The sequence below is a fragment of the Mytilus trossulus genome, chromosome 11 (genome assembly GCF_036588685.1).
Source record: "Mytilus trossulus isolate FHL-02 chromosome 11, PNRI_Mtr1.1.1.hap1, whole genome shotgun sequence".
NCBI classification, from domain to species: domain Eukaryota; kingdom Metazoa; phylum Mollusca; class Bivalvia; order Mytilida; family Mytilidae; genus Mytilus; species Mytilus trossulus.
In genome coordinates this window covers 19282916-19300429 of record NC_086383.1, presented here as the reverse complement: position 1 = coordinate 19300429, position 17514 = coordinate 19282916, and the positions used below count along the sequence as shown (strand labels likewise).

The following is a 17514-nucleotide window of genomic DNA, read 5'->3' as shown; positions in this document are numbered from 1 at the left end:
TAATACCAAAATCATTAAAGAACTTATACCAAAATCCTTAAAGAACTTATACCAAAATCCTTTAAGATCTAATACCAAAATCATTAAAGAACAAATACCAAAATCATAAAAGAACTAATACCAAAATCCTTAACTAATACCAAAATCATTAACGAACTAATACCAACATCATCAAAAAACTAATACCAACATCAAAAAGAGCTACTACCAAAATCAAAAAGAACTAATACCAAAATCATAAAAGAACTAATACCAAAATCATAAAAGAGCTAATACCAAAATCCACAAAGAACTTATAATAAAATCCTTAAAGAACTGATACTAAAATCATAAAAGAACTAATACCAAAATCCTTAAAGACCTAATACCAAAATCCTTAAGAACTGATACCAAAATCATAAAAGAACTAATACCAAAATCCTTAAAAGAACTAATACCAAAATCATTAAAGAACAAATACCAAAAGCATTTAAGAACACATATCAAAATCCTTATAGAAAAAATACCAAAATATTTATAGAACTTATACCAAAATTACAAAACCTTTAAAAGAGGGACGAAAGATAACAGAGGTACAGTCAAACTCATAAATCGAAAATGAACTGACGACGTCATGGCTAAAAATGAAAAAGACATACAGACAAACAATAGTACACATAACATAACATAGAAAACTAAAGAATAAGCAACACGAACCTCATTTAAAGAACTGATACCAAAATCCTTAAAGAACTAATGAAAAACAAGGGATAATAAAACAACTTGGGACAGATACAATTACGTCGAGGGATTGATTTCGGTTTAAATTTATCCTTTCCATGTTGAACTGTAAAGCAACAATAGATACAGAAAATACCACAAAATTCAGCTTTAAAAATTATTGAGTAACAGACAAGAAAAATAAAGTACGTAAATCAAATCCCAGTCTAGTGGCTAATTGTTCTTGAATGTTCCGGACGATTCTGACATAGAACGGCGTCCAGCAATGTTTTGGAACTCAAAAACGGTTCTCCGTACTAAAAAGTACCATTAACAGCAAATGGACATTTATAGAAAGTGTCTGTGAGAGTAATATACCTGATGACAGACAAGATTTAGACACATGAGCGGTCAATTTGAATAAGCAATTATTTGAGATAACAAATTAAGCGTAAAGCTCTAAACTTCCGCGTTCTTTCGTTTCTTTAGGTGTGTCAAAATTAAGGTAAAATAATGTAGGATGGAAATTTTCGTTCTTTAAATTTAAAATAACAAGGACTTCGCTAGGGGTTATTTATTAAATCTATTTGTACATATATATGTATGTTAGCGGCAATAAGTGAAATTAGACATTAAGCTTAAATCATAGGCAATAAGCTAACGTCTAAGTGGAAGAATATTCCACAAGCATTTCTTAAATCAATGATAAAACGTAGAAGTTTTTGACCAATTTAAAGAATCCGTTTTACGTTTCAAGTAAATAAAGTGCACCTTTCTTTTTGATTTTTTCATGCTTTGTAAATTTCCTTTTCTTGTTTTGATTGTAATATAAGTGGGGCATTTAATCTCAAGTATCATTGAAGATTACTCGTCATTGTTGAGATTGAAATTAAGTCATTTTACCTTCCTTGTACATATTTGAAAATCCATTGTTACAGTAAGTATCACTTGGGTACATTGAGGTCATTCGAGCGATTAGGAATTTCCATAGCAGCTATGTATCAGCAAAATTTTCGTATTTAGTCAACAAAATAGTAACTTGAACCTTGTTCATCGTTATATATCACGTACTCAACTGAATGGGTTTGACACGTGATATTATATTTTATATTTTATGTCAAATGAAAAGAAAATCCATATAAAATGTATATAATTTGTTATATATATAATACATTTATGTCAGTACTAATTGGCATTCTTCCTTTGTTTGTTTAAGTGAGAAACAAAAAAGAACCAATGAAATTATGTACACTGATTTAGTGCTGACTGCGCTTTGGAAATACCCCGAAAAGATGACAAGCCTATACGATTATATGACATTAATGTTTCATGAATTGCTAGATACTAATATTACCCGCACGTTTAAAGCGCTGTTTCCTAATACTCCATATACACCAATACGTGCACGTGCTCGCCTTGCCAACGTTACACCAATGCGTTGTTATATTTGAACCGTTCATATTTTTTTTTATATATCAGATATAGAAAATAAACGTTATTATCATTTGATGCTCCTCTGTTCTCTTTTTCTATTTTTGAAGCTTTTTCGTTTTTAAAGAATCAAATATTGAGCATACTATATATTTTTTCACAGAAAACCATTATTGTCACTTGATTGATTGCTGTAGCAATCTTAATGATTCTTATGACCCACGTTAATTTTTGTGCAGATATAACAAATCATTCATCATAATTATTTGAAGATGTGACCTTTCAAAGTAGGGTTTTCATTATCACATATGAAATCTACATATGTAAATATACAAAAAACAAAAACAAACAGAAATAGAAAGAAAAAAAAAGATAACACGGAATCAAAACGAGCATTGTGGTCGGGTTGTTGTCTCTTTGATACATTTCCCATTTCCAATCTCAATTTTATTGATGATGAGCCGTGATATATCATTGTCATAGTCATGATAAAATTGAGAATGGAAATACGGTGACTTATAATTGTTGATGTTTATGTCATTCTGGTCTTTTGTGGATAGTTGTCTCATTGGCAATCATACCACATCTTCGTTTTTTATAAGTCAACGACCATATAAAAGAGTAGAAAACAACCGAAGGCCACCAATGGGTCTTCATGCAAATGAACAAGCCAATAATAAAAATCCTCAATTTATGACACAAAGAATTAATGTGATAACAGGTAGGGGTATTCACGTGTTTTAGCCCTTTTTTTTTTACTTCAAGAACTTATTCTGTCTGCTCGGAAGGGGTAGCTTGTAATTAGATATAGGAAGATGTGGTGTGAGTGCCAATGAGACAACTCTCCATCCAAATAACAATTTTTTAAAAGTAAAAAAAGGTCAAAGTACGGCCTTCAACAGGGAGCTTGTAATGTTTGAATACAGGAGGATGTCATAACTTTTGCTATGCTGTTTAACTGACGTTTAATTTGCGCAAATAAAATGCCAAATTGGCGCAAATGCAAAATGAACACTGAAACAAAGAAAATACAAATTAAGGCCACAATATTTCTTAGATCTCAAACATTATAAACAAGTTGTAATTTTAAAACATTTTTTCTCTCTTCGCAGGAGCATCGACGACATGACAAAGACCACTACCACCGTGATAACAATTCTTACGACAACCCAGGCTACAACAGGGATGGTAATGGTCAAGGGTATGGGCCAACTGGCTATACACACAAAAACTATCTAACCCCAAATATTAATGTTTGGGATCCTAAAAATTTTCCTCATCATGGATATCCAGCTAGTCATCACCATGGAGAAAATCAGAGAGCAGGTTCCGATCAGCCTCTGCATGGTAGTATATCTTCTGATTCAACATCAGGAACGAAGTCTCGGAAAGCTATAGCCATTGCTATAGGATTAGGACTTTTAATAGTTGTCGGAGGTGCAATAGCTGTAGCTGTTTATTTTACTAGTCTTAGTAAGTATGAACAATTTCTTTTAATTCTTTATCATTCTTAATCTGTAATATTTTTGAATGACGTAGTTTATATCGCTGACAAGCATATTATCCGTTAAAAGAACTAATTAAAAACCCGTATCTGATATTCAAGATATAAGCAACATAGTAAATTAGCGATACAGCATCCATAGTGTGATATAAGACTTAAAGTCAATTGCAAGAAAATGCGATTTGATCACTAAATAATCGAAATATATAATCGTTTGACAAGTGTTTTCTGTTATGAATTGTGCAGATCACAAGTATACTTGAAAATAGTGATATTTTGTATGTATCTTAGAGATTCTTTTATGAATTTGTTATAAGCACTTTTATATGTTACAATAGTTTAGACAAGTTTAAGAATGCACCCGGTAAGATCACCAGACTTTCGATATTAATAGTTTTATTACTGTTTTCGATAAAACTAATACGTTTGAGTCTTCGACCTGGTACAGATTGATTATGAAAAAAAGAAGATGTGGTATGATTTCAGATGAAATTCAGATTCAATTTGAGACAGCTCTTTACAAGAGACCAAATGACACAGAAATTAACAACTATAGATCACCGTACAATAAAATTGAAAATGAAAATGGGGAATGTATCAAAGAGACAACAATCCGATCATAGAAAAAAACAACAGCAGAAGGTCATCAACAGGTCTTCAATGTAACGAGAAATTCCCGCACCCGGAGGTGTCCTTCAGCTGGCCCCTAAACAAATATATACTAGTTCAGTGATAATGAACGCCATACTAATTTCCAAATTGTACACAAGAAACTAAAATTAAAATAATACAAGACTAACAAAGACCATAGGCTCCTGAATTGGGACAGGCGCAAAAATGCGCAAAAATGACTATTTTTAATAATATTTTTTTCAAATTTCTAATTTAACAGCTGATGTTCAGAGAACGACTGTCTCGACAATACCAACAACGACACCTGGTAAGTAAAGCGACTGGTTCCCTGTTTAAATCATTGATTGGTTGGCTAAGTGTGGTTGAGGGTAAGATATTTGTTGATTGGTTGGTTGAGTGAGAAGTTGAGATAAGTCTATTTGTTTATTGGTTGGTTGGTGGGGAATTGCGATAAGTATATTTATTGATTGATTGGTTGATGAGCAGTTGATATTGGTATATCTATTGATTGAATGAATGATGATGAGTTTAGTTTGATATATGTATTGATTGATTGGTTTAGTGATATTTGAATTTCAAATAATACATATATGATGTTTGATTAGATGGTAAAGAGTTGAGATTACAATATGTGTTGATTGATTGGTTGGTTAATGAAGAGTTGAGATTAACATAATTATTATAAATTTATTGGTGAGTAAGGAACTGAAATTTATATATCTTTTGACTGATGGGTTAGTGAAGAGTCAAGATTAAGATATGTATTTATTGATACCTTATTGAGGAGATATGATTTAGATATTAATATTTTTTTTGGTTTCTTCTATGGGCGTTGAGAGTAACCTATTGATTGATTGATTGATTGGTTAGTGGGGAGTTGAGTTTAACACAGTTATTGATTGTTGATGCTAGTTATGAAAAATATATGTTTCCTCTTTGATTTTTATACCTACTTATATGAAACGAAAATAATACCATGACAACTGACGTGCATTGTTTATGTGTTACATTATGTATATAATATATGTCATATTTCTTTTTCGTTCATTTTTTTTACATAAATAAGACCGTTAGTTTTCTCGTTTGAATTGTTTTACATTGTCTTATCGGGGCCTTTTATAGCTGACTTTGCGGTATGGGCTTTGCTCATTGTTGAAGGCCGTACGGTGACATATAGTTGTTAATGTTTGTGTCATTTTGGTCTTTTGTTGATAGTTGTCTCATTGGCAATCATACCACATCTTCTTTTTTTTTTATATTAACGGATAAAGTGGACTAAGGGAGCTGTCGGTTTACAAAGTAACACACCATGTCCGGTAGTTGGTTGGTCAAAGACATCCTCACCTGTACCCTCTCCTCCAAATAATTCACCTGTAACTTTTAGAGATATCAGCTATAAAATTTCCTGTCTAGTTTGTTATTGGTTCGTCTTTCTTTTTTTTTTTGTTATAAAAAATCAACAACCGCAGTGGTAGATCAAGATTTTGTATAACTTGAGGACTTCTGAGGCATAAGAGGGGGCACGCTCCAGTTCTCAGTGATACCCTATATAATCAATCACTTTTTTTCCACAAAATGGGGCCGGGTCCCCATGCCCCCTCTCAATCGGCATCTGTACTGTGTTATCTCCTGAATCGTTACCGTTTATGAAAGAAAAATCCGGTAAAGTGTATAATTTTATATGGTCTGTGAATTATCTGCTTCTTTTTTCAATAGTTCCACCTCAGGAGCTGAAGTTTCAAGGAAACATAACAATTGATAACAGCTGGGATGAAGATTTGAAAAACTCTTCTTCGCCTGTATACAAACAGAAAGCAGCAAATGTTTCAAATATGGTAAGTATATGATAAACTTTATTAGTGAATCAAAAATTCCATGTAAGTCTCTGACATCTACCATATTTATTTTTTTAGTTTTTATTGGAGTGCTCACTGGACATGGGATCCTGCTTTTGATCGTCTGTGTTGGCACATATGTATGTCCATATAATGGTAGTTATGACCCACATGCACTTGTTTCTATCCATTATGGATAGTCAACCTTCCCATAGTTATAAATAAGCTCATCATAGAAACTAGGATTAAAATTTTATATTTACGCCAGACGCTCGTTTCGTCTACAAAAGACTCATCAGTGACGAAGTTGAATAAAAAAAGGTGTAAAAGGCCAAATAAAGTACGAAGTTGAAGAGCATTGGATACTGACCAAAAATTCTTAAAGTTTTGCCAAATACAGCTAAGGTAATCTATCCCTGAGGTAGAAAAGCCTTAGTATTTAAAAAATGCAAAGTTGAGTTATAACAGTTAATTTATTATTATGAACATATCAACAGAGACATATAATACAATGTATTATATGTCTCTGATATCAATGACAACTCAAGTCAACACAGAATTTAGTGCTGACTACTGGGCTGGTGATACCCTCGGGGAAATAAATCTCCACCAACAGTGGCATCGACCCAGTGGTTGTAAATAAACTCATCATAAATATAATGACCCGCAACACATAATGCGGATTATTACTCAAGTTGATCCGAAAGATATCTCACAAACCTGAATTTTTGTGTGTTTTAAAAAAAGATTAAAAATTAGGTTTTTGAAAACCAAAACATAATTTTAATTAGACGAATATACCAACTTCTTCTTGTCGTCAAATCTTGAGCCACACAGTGAAAAACACGAAATTTAGGTTAGTGCCTTCCGAGATTGGTCTGGGAGTTATAAAAAGAATTTCCGGTTGCTGTAAAAAGTTTTCTTTCGTGTCTTTCTTTGTATATATCACATATGTAAGCCTCAATGAAGTAAACACTTGATAGACTGACCGAATACATAATCTAGGGGATAATGTTTTTTCGGTCTGTGTCCGTTCATCCGTACGTCCGTCTGTCTGTGACTGTCCCGCTTCACTTCAGCAGCAGCAAGCACAGGGGCTTGTTACCATTGCCGGGTTTACTATCCATACGAACCCCTAAAAAACAACAAGCCCCTGTGCAGCAAGTTCAGATTAAAGTGCACATGCACTTGTTTCTAATCTATCCATAGGAAGGTCGACTATCCATATAAATAGAAGAAGCGACCTTCCTGAAACAAGTGCCTGTGTTAAAGTGTGCCTTCTTATGGGGTTTTGGATTTTGTAAATTACTTGGTCATTTTTTTTAGTGATTGATTATTTGATTACCAGAACAAATATTTCATGATTTTTTTATAATCTAGGAGTTCTGAATGTATTTCTTTAATATTATTTGATTATCTTGTTTAATTTTTTTAATGATGATGTGATTACTTTTTACTGATTTTATAAAAAAAAAAAGAAAGAAATTTCAACTTTGTCTTTGGTAAGAGACGTATCTTATAATATATTTGGTTACTGTACATTGTAGATGCCTGTTGTCAATGTTTGTGCTTTAACACATGGTAGGAAACATATATTTCATTGTTGAATTTGATTGAATTTGACCCAGTTTTATGGAGAAGTAAATCAGCTCAATCCTTTGTTTATAATGACTCAGCACAATCCTGAAGATCATCTTTCATACACAATTATTAAACAGCAGCATAACATCTCTTTACTCTTCATATAAAATGTATACATGACATAGTTAAAATAATAGTTTCCTCGATAATCAAGTTTGATTTCTACTTGATAAACGTCAATAATGTTAAATTGAAAGTTGTAGTGTTACAGTCTGTAGATAGCTGCATTGCAAATGTAAATGCTCTTTTGTTCCGACGTTGGAAAGTACTGGGCGGAAAGAACTTATTAGCCGAAAAGTTCCGGAGGAACTTATCAACTAGTTACTTTGTTCCTTCCTCTAGTTTAAAAGTTCCACTGGAACAAATTGACTCGTTGAAACGTCCGAACATATTAACTAATTAGAAAGTACCTTTTTGCCAAATTCGTCAAAACCGGAACTAACAAACCAGCCCAAAAGTTCCAACGGAACTTAACAACCAGTCACAAAGTTCCATTTGGAGAAGTGATGCAAAGTAAAAGCGTAACATATTATCTTTGAAAGTTTTCTAACGGGAATAAAGATAATAGCCACAAAAGTCAAACGGAACTTATCAACTAGTCACAAAGCTCCTCCTTCATCATGTCCATTTGCGAATTAGCCCAAATTGGAAATAGCAGTTCAAACAAAACTTATCAACTAGTCACAAAGTTCTTTTTTGTCAAATAAGTCTATAAAGGAACTAATAAACAAGTCAAAATTACCAACAGAACTTAGTAAATAGTCAGACAGCTACATTCAGAGAATTGGCTAAAAAAGGGAAGAACATATTAGCAATGAACTTTTAAAAAACGGAATGCAGAGACTATAAGACCCTAGCCACAAATGCCTAAAGGAACTCAAATAGCTACAAAGTCCCTCCTTCATGGGCGAATTAGCCCAAATTGGAAATAGAAAACTAGCTTAAAAGTTTAAACGGAACTTATCAACTAGTCACAAAGTTTCCGTTTATATAATTGTTGTTTCAAGCAATAACAAAACTAAAATAAATTGACTAGCTGATTTGTTCGGGATCTATGTAACTAGTTGTTTTGTTACGGCCATAATTTTTCAACTAGCTACATTGTTCTAGGACTTTTCAACTAGCTACTTTTTTCTGGAACTTTTCAACTGCGCTCGGAATAAAACAACTACTGAACTAGTTGGAAAATTCCATCGGACAAAATAACTAGTTGAAAAGTACCGCTGGAACAAAGAATCTGGCGGAACATAGTGGCTGTTACACATATACATAGCATGTGAATGATGGGTAGGATCAATAATGATGTTGAAGTGAAAAGATAATATTTAAATTTCTATAATTTTTTATGATATTAATAATGGCTAAGGTAAAAACAGGGATTGAAGTTAAGTTTTTGGCAATGGTAGTCCACAGCTAAAATTGTGTAGCCGATATATATAGTTCTCTACAAGAAAAGAAGAAATAGGGGCCATTAGCGAGTGGGCCCCTGCTAATTTCAAACCCTGCAAAAGTATAGAAGTATTCAGTATGGACTGATTTGATGCTCAGTCATGTCAGATGGATGTTACATTGTAAATATTTTACATTTTTGATTTACCATAGGTGGCTTCCTGTCAGTCAGTATTATTTCAAGTGACTTTGTTTAAAAATTATGTACATAGACCCTCATAGTTGTAAAAGGACTAGGGAATTGCTGGATACCCAAGATTACCTCTGGATTTTGATGGGTTCTTGTTGCTCAGTGTTTTTAGTTTTCTATGTTGCGTTTTGTGGACTTTCAGTTTGTCTTTATTTTTCTTGCCATTGTTTTTGTTGCAAGTTTTTCTATGACAATTCACAATGAACGAGTTGTGTATGACTGACCTCTTGATACAAGAAGTACCTACCACCTCTTTTATAAGGTTAACATTTTCAAATGAATGCAATTAAGTATTCAATACAATGTGTTACCGTACATTGAGTTATTTTTCGCAGGGTGAAAAGTATTGCTTATTTTCGCAAATAGAACAAAAGTGCCAAAATAAATTGCGCCAATTTAAAAGTCTGCATGCAAATGTATGGATAAAATTTTGGAATCCTCCAAAATAATAACCGCCAAAATATTTCGTATAACCATGGATAACCTTATTCACTGAAAATGACAAAATTTTACACCTGCTATACAGTATCAGTGAATTTATAAGAAAAGAAATATTTTGTTAACTAGGTGAAATAACAAAAAGTATAAATTTATCCTTATGTTTTTCAGATAGACAAAGTCTACAAGTCTAGTGACCTAAAAGATATATATCTACGAAATGAGGTTGAAGGCTTCAGGTATTAAATATCATTAATTGTAATGTCTAAAATTTCAATTAAATGTACTACAGCATATGAATGTCGAAAAAATTAATGCTTTAGAATTTATGACTTTAGGATCACTATGTAGCATTACCACTGGATATAGATATACCCTCAATGAGATAGCAAAAAGTATCTATTCTAATCCCTGTACAGTAAATGTCTATTCTCCTTACAGTTTATCCTCCTTTATATTTTCAATAGAATTAGAATGCAGTGTTGTAAATGTGGTATTCCTTAGTTCAAGAAAATGTAATATAAATAGTTAAGGATAAATCGTCACATGCTTTGTTAAACAGGTACCATGGGGGGTAACCACCCTATCCAATTTCAATTTGAAGAAAGAGACCGCCAATTTAGGATCATGATCAGCCCCTAAATAGAAGCTACATTATCACAAAACTTTAATTGTCAGTAAAATTGAGTTTATAAGGCCAATATTAAAATTATGATTGTTTCCTGTGGCCAGTCTACCCACCCGGGTAAAATGGACCATTGTAATGCCCCACCTACAATAGTAGAGGGGCATTATGTTTTCTGGTCTGTGCCTCAGTTCCTTCTTTCGTCCGTCTGTGCGTCCGTTCGCTTCAGGTTAAAGTTTTTGGTCAAGGTAGTTTTTGAAGAAGTTGAAGTCCAATCAATTTGACACTTAGTACACATGTTCCCCATGATATGATCCCAATTTCATGGTCAACTGAACATAGAGAATGATAGTGCGAAGTTCAGGTTAAAGTTTTTGGTCAAGGTAGTTTTTGATGAAGTTAAAGTTACATCAACTTGAAACTTAGTACACATGTTCCCTATGATATTATCTTTCTAATTATAACTCCAAATTATAATTTTGACCCCAACTTCATGGTCCACTGAACATAGAAAATGATAGTGCGAGTGGGGCATCCGTGTACTATGGACACATTCTTGTTTAAGTCCATGGTTCAAAAAATTATTTTCCACAAACATGACAAAAAAATGAAAATTATCATGATTATTTTAATTCCTGAAAATAATTTGTTTCCATTTTTGAAAAGTGCTTGAACATGTTGAAAGCAAAAGGATGGATAATCTAAATAAATACACTCAAACTGAGCACTAACAACTGACTGAACAAGTCAAACCATTCATGTGACCATGCTACATAAATGTATCACATCCAGTATAAATTAACCTGCCTTACTGGTCTGTTAACGAAGGGTAGATCTGGGGAAGGTGAAACAGACATTCTTTTAAATGTGGCCTAATGAAAATAGTAAGAATTGGATCTGTAACAATGAAGCAACTAAATAATCATTTTTTTTCAGACAAGGCAGTACAGAGGCAATTATTGATATTATCTTCAAGAACCCTGCAGTAGTCAAAGAAGATGTTTCAATTTCAACAGCAGCGCCACCTGTTGTGAAGTTGGATAACAAAAAGATTGCTGAGACTTTTGTTAAAAGTGTTGAGAATGGTGATTTGGAAGAGTACAATGATGTGTTTGATATTAACACAAATACAGTCTCATTTGCTGGTAACTATTTTGTTGCAGGATTTAAAATATCTTTGACTTCGAACTGCCTTGTTGATTTTGAGGTAACGTGCTTGCCTTGAATGTGGGAGATTGTAGGTAAAATCGACCCCTGTCAGGGTTAAAAAAAAAAAGAGTGTAAGAATGCCCTAAATTGATTTAAAATTTTACCTTGTTTTGTCAAGATATCCCACTGGGAGAATATATTTATCATCCTCAGATCGCCAATCAGGCAGGCAACCAAAAATATTTTGCATTTAATCCCATGTCAATCTTTCCCCCACGACATAAACAAAAAATGTTCCCAAACTATTATTTGGGATTGTCGGTTTTGCCACACTGTAAATAACAGAGTTGCAAACTAAAATATTTGATCTGACCATACTAATGTGACTTAATGGCTAATTTAGATATGTATTATTTAAAGGTATGGCCCACATATTTTTGAAGCCATTTTAAATGACAATTTATCACAAACATTCATAACAAAATGTATTTTGTTTACAAGTATGATTTGATCAGTGATGCCAATTTTTCAAAAGAGGTTCACAATAAGATCAATTTTGTATAATCAAGGCAGCAATATATTCTAACTATAAACCAATTAGTCTAGTATCATTCTGGTATTCAAAACTCTGTACTACAGAGCAATACTCAAGTACTTAAATATTTGTTGACATTCCTAATATTTACTTTTAGATATCACACCACCAGCCACAACTACTTCACAAACAACAACACCAACAGCGACTACTACAGTACCAGCTACCACAACACCTGCAACCACAACACAGACTACAACTACACCAACTACTACAACACCGACTACTACACCAACTACTACACCAACCACTACACCAACTACTACTACACCAACTACTACTACACCAACTACTACAGTACCAACTACTAAACCAACTACTACAGTACCAACTACTACACCAACTACTACTACAGTACCAACTACTACAGTACCAACTACTACAGTACCAACTACTACACCAACTACTACAACACCGACTACTACAACAACTACTACACCAACCACTACACCAACTACTACACCAACCACTACACCAACTATTACACCAACAACTACTACACCAACTACTACAGTACCAACTACTACACCAACTACTACAGTACCAACTACTACAGTACCAACTACTACAGTACCAACTACTACAGTTCCAACTACTACACCGACTACTACAGTACCAACTACCACAACACAGACTACTACTATGCCAGCTACCACACCAACTACCACTACACCAACTACCACAACACCTACAACCACAAAACCTACAACCACAACACCAACTACCATACCAACTACCACACAGGCTACTACAACACCAACTACTGTTCCGATAGAATCTCTTGTTGTGTTCTATATACAAGTTCTGATGAGAAACATGACCTGGATTCCTGCATACAATGACACTGGCTCAGCAGAGTATCAAAGCATACTTCAGACTGTTAACCAGGTACTTTGGATTTATCTCTATAGATTTTGTATCTGTACTCAATTTCTCATTTGTTTATTATTACAAAGTTCTGACAAATGATTTTTAAATGGCATGTCTAGAAACTCTGTGTTATCATTTTGTGTTGCCTGGACACTGACAGAATCAAAAAGCGAGACACAGCTTTTCAGGTTTGCTGTGTCTCGCTTTTTGGGAGGCTTCAACAATGTTTAAGTTTCTGATTTCCTGATATGCTTATCCTCTTTGGTCCTGTACCTTTAGTCATTGACTTTGAATATTTTTCTTCATATACAGAAATAAGAAGATGTGGTATAAGTGCCAATGAGACAACTCTTCATCCAAGTCACAATTTGTAAAAAATAAACCATAATAGGTCAAAGTACAGCCCTCAACACAGAGCCTTGGCTCATACTGAACAACAAGCTATAAAGGAACTTAAAAAAATACTAGTGTTAAACCATTTGAACAGAAAAACAGAGGGTCTATATAAGAACAAGAAACACTTATAAACCACATCAACAAACAACAACTTCTGAACAACAGGTTTCTGACTTAGGACAGTTGCAAACAAGGGCAACAGGTTTAAACATTTTAACAGGCACCAACCTTCACCCTAACCTGAATGTAACATCAAAACACAGAAAGACACAATTTAAAATATCAATTGAAATTACATGATAATATCTTAGAAAATCGATACAGGACTATAACTTTGATCATTTATAATTTGTCCATGATGGTTATTCTGTTCTGTAGATGGAGGCCAGCCTGAGACAACAGATGTTATCTATGGATAATTCACCTACAATGTCTAACACATCACCAATAGCAGAAATCTTGTATCGACTTGTCTTAACAGGTGCTCGGTAAGTATTTCTACTGTAAGATAGTTAACATACAATGTCTAACACATCACTAATAGCAGAAATCTTTTATCTACTTGTCTACACAGGTGCCAGGTAAGTAATTTTACTGTAAGATAGTTTACCAATAATGTCTAAAACATCACCAACAGGAGAAATCTTGTATCAACTTGTCTTAACAGGTGCTCAGTAAGTATTTCTACTGTAAGATAGTTTACCTACAATGTCTAACACATCACCAATAGGAGAAATCTTGTATCGACTTGTCTTAACAGGTGCTCAGTAAGTATTTCTACTGTAAGATAGTTTACCTACAATGTCTAACACATCACCAATAGGAGAAATCTTGTATCGACTTGTCTTAACAGGTGCTCAGTAAGTATTTCTACTGTAAGATAGTTTACCTACAATGTCTAACACATCACCAATAGGGGAAATCTTGTATCGACTTGTCTTAACAGGTGCTCAGTAAGTATTTCTACTGTAAGATAGTTTACCTACAATGTCTAACACATCACCAATAGGAGAAATCTTGTATTGACTTGTCTTAACAGGTGCTCAGTAAGTATTTCCACTATAAGATAGTTTACCTACAATGTCTAACACATCACCAATAGGAGAAATCTTGTATCAACTTGTCTTAACAGGTGCTCAGTAAGTATTTCTACTGTAAGATAGTTTACCTACAATGTCTAACACATCACCAATAGGAGAAATCTTGTATCGACTTGTCTTAACAGGTGCTCAGTAAGTATTTCTACTGTAAGATAGTTTACCTACAATGTCTAACACATCACCAATAGGAGAAATCTTGTATCGACTTGTCTTAACAGGTGCTCAGTAAGTATTTCTACTGTAAGATAGTTTACATACAATGTCTAACACATCACCAATAGGAGAAATCCTGTATCGACTTGTCTTAACAGGTGCTCAGTAAGTATTTCTACTGTAAGATAGTTTACCTACAATGTCTAACACATCACCAATAGGAGAAATCCTGTATCGACTTGTCTTAACAGGTGCTCAGTAAGTATTTCTACTGTAAGATAGTTTACCTACAATGTCTAACACATCACCAATAGGAGAAATCTTGTATCGACTTGTCTTAACAGGTGCTCAGTAAGTATTTCTACTGTAAGATAGTTTACCTACAATGTCTAACACATCACCAATAGGAGAAATCCTGTATCGACTTGTCTTAACAGGTGCTCAGTAAGTATTTCTACTGTAAGATAGTTTACCTACAATGTCCAACACATCACCAATAGGAGAAATCTTGTATCAACGTGTCTTAACAGGTGCTCAGTAAGTATTTCTACTGTAAGATAGTTTACCTACAATGTCTAACACATCACCAATAGGAGAAATCCTGTATCGACTTGTCTTAACAGGTGCTCAGTAAGTATTTCTACTGTAAGATAGTTTACCTACAATGTCTAACACATCACCAATAGGAGAAATCTTGTATCGACTTGTCTTAACAGGTGCTCAGTAAGTATTTCTACTGTAAGATAGTTTACCTACAATGTCTAACACATCACCAATAGGAGAAATCTTGTATCGACTTGTCTTAACAGGTGCTCAGTAAGTATTTCTACTGTAAGATAGTTTACCTACAATGTCTAACACATCACCAATAGGAGAAATCCTGTATCGACTTGTCTTAACAGGTGCTCAGTAAGTATTTCTACTGTAAGATAGTTTACCTACAATGTCTAACACATCACCAATAGCAGAAATCTTGTATCGACTTGTCTTAACAGGTGCTCAGTAAGTATTTCTACTGTAAGATAGTTTACCTACAATGTCCAACACATCACCAATAGGAGAAATCTTGTATCGACTTGTCTTAACAGGTGCTCAGTAAGTATTTCTACTGTAAGATAGTTTACCTACAATGTCTAACACATCACCAATAGCAGAAATCTTGTATCGACTTGTCTTAACAGGTGCTCAGTAAGTATTTCTACTGTAAGATAGTTAACATACAATGTCTAACACATCACTAATAGCAGAAATCTTGTATCGACTTGTCTTCAGAGGTGCTCAGCAAGTATTTCTACTGTAAGATAGTTTACCTACAATGTCTAACACATCACCAATAGGAGAAATCTTGTATCGACTTGTCTTAACAGGTGCTCGGTAAGTATTTCTACTGTAAGCTAGTTTACCTACAATGTCTAACACATCACCAATAGCAGAAATCTTGTATCGACTTGTCTTAACAGGTGCTCGGTAAGTATTTCTACTGTAAGCTAGTTTACCTACAATGTCTAACACATCACCAATAGCAGAAATCTTGTATCGACTTGTCTTCACAGGTGCTCAGCAAGTATTTCTACTGTAAGATAGTTTATCTATAATGTCCAACACATCACCAATAGGAGAAATCTTGTATCAACTTGTCTTAACAGGTGCTCAGTAAGTATTTCTACTGTAAGATAGTTTACCTACAATGTCTAACACATCACCAATAGGAGAAATCTTGTATCGACTTGTCTTAACAGGTGCTCAGTAAGTATTTCTACTGTAAGATAGTTTACCTACAATGTCTAACACATCACCAATAGGAGAAATCTTGTATCGACTTGTCTTAACAGGTGCTCAGTAAGTATTTCTACTGTAAGATAGTTTACATACAATGTCTAACACATCACCAATAGGAGAAATCCTGTATCGACTTGTCTTAACAGGTGCTCAGTAAGTATTTCTACTGTAAGATAGTTTACCTACAATGTCTAACACATCACCAATAGGAGAAATCCTGTATCGACTTGTCTTAACAGGTGCTCAGTAAGTATTTCTACTGTAAGATAGTTTACCTACAATGTCTAACACATCACCAATAGGAGAAATCTTGTATCGACTTGTCTTAACAGGTGCTCAGTAAGTATTTCTACTGTAAGATAGTTTACCTACAATGTCTAACACATCACCAATAGGAGAAATCCTGTATCGACTTGTCTTAACAGGTGCTCAGTAAGTATTTCTACTGTAAGATAGTTTACCTACAATGTCCAACACATCACCAATAGGAGAAATCTTGTATCAACGTGTCTTAACAGGTGCTCAGTAAGTATTTCTACTGTAAGATAGTTTACCTACAATGTCTAACACATCACCAATAGGAGAAATCCTGTATCGACTTGTCTTAACAGGTGCTCAGTAAGTATTTCTACTGTAAGATAGTTTACCTACAATGTCTAACACATCACCAATAGGAGAAATCTTGTATCGACTTGTCTTAACAGGTGCTCAGTAAGTATTTCTACTGTAAGATAGTTTACCTACAATGTCTAACACATCACCAATAGGAGAAATCTTGTATCGACTTGTCTTAACAGGTGCTCAGTAAGTATTTCTACTGTAAGATAGTTTACCTACAATGTCTAACACATCACCAATAGGAGAAATCCTGTATCGACTTGTCTTAACAGGTGCTCAGTAAGTATTTCTACTGTAAGATAGTTTACCTACAATGTCTAACACATCACCAATAGCAGAAATCTTGTATCGACTTGTCTTAACAGGTGCTCAGTAAGTATTTCTACTGTAAGATAGTTTACCTACAATG

At 33.9% G+C, this 17514-nt stretch overlaps 1 protein-coding gene across 1 annotated transcript in view; it reads left to right on the top strand.

Moving 5' to 3' along the window:
* The window catches only part of LOC134689810 (mucin-2-like), a 30120-nt gene extending 16173 nt beyond the window's left edge, over positions 1–13947 (top strand). The window contains exons 2-8 of the mRNA XM_063549775.1: positions 3243–3603; positions 4527–4574; positions 5984–6102; positions 9992–10059; positions 11382–11590; positions 12287–13077; positions 13834–13947. Coding sequence (XP_063405845.1) covers positions 3243–3603; positions 4527–4574; positions 5984–6102; positions 9992–10059; positions 11382–11590; positions 12287–13077; positions 13834–13947 — 1710 coding nt within the window. The remainder of the gene's footprint in view (positions 1–3242; positions 3604–4526; positions 4575–5983; positions 6103–9991; positions 10060–11381; positions 11591–12286; positions 13078–13833) is intronic.
* Positions 13948–17514: the final 3567 nt, after the last annotated feature.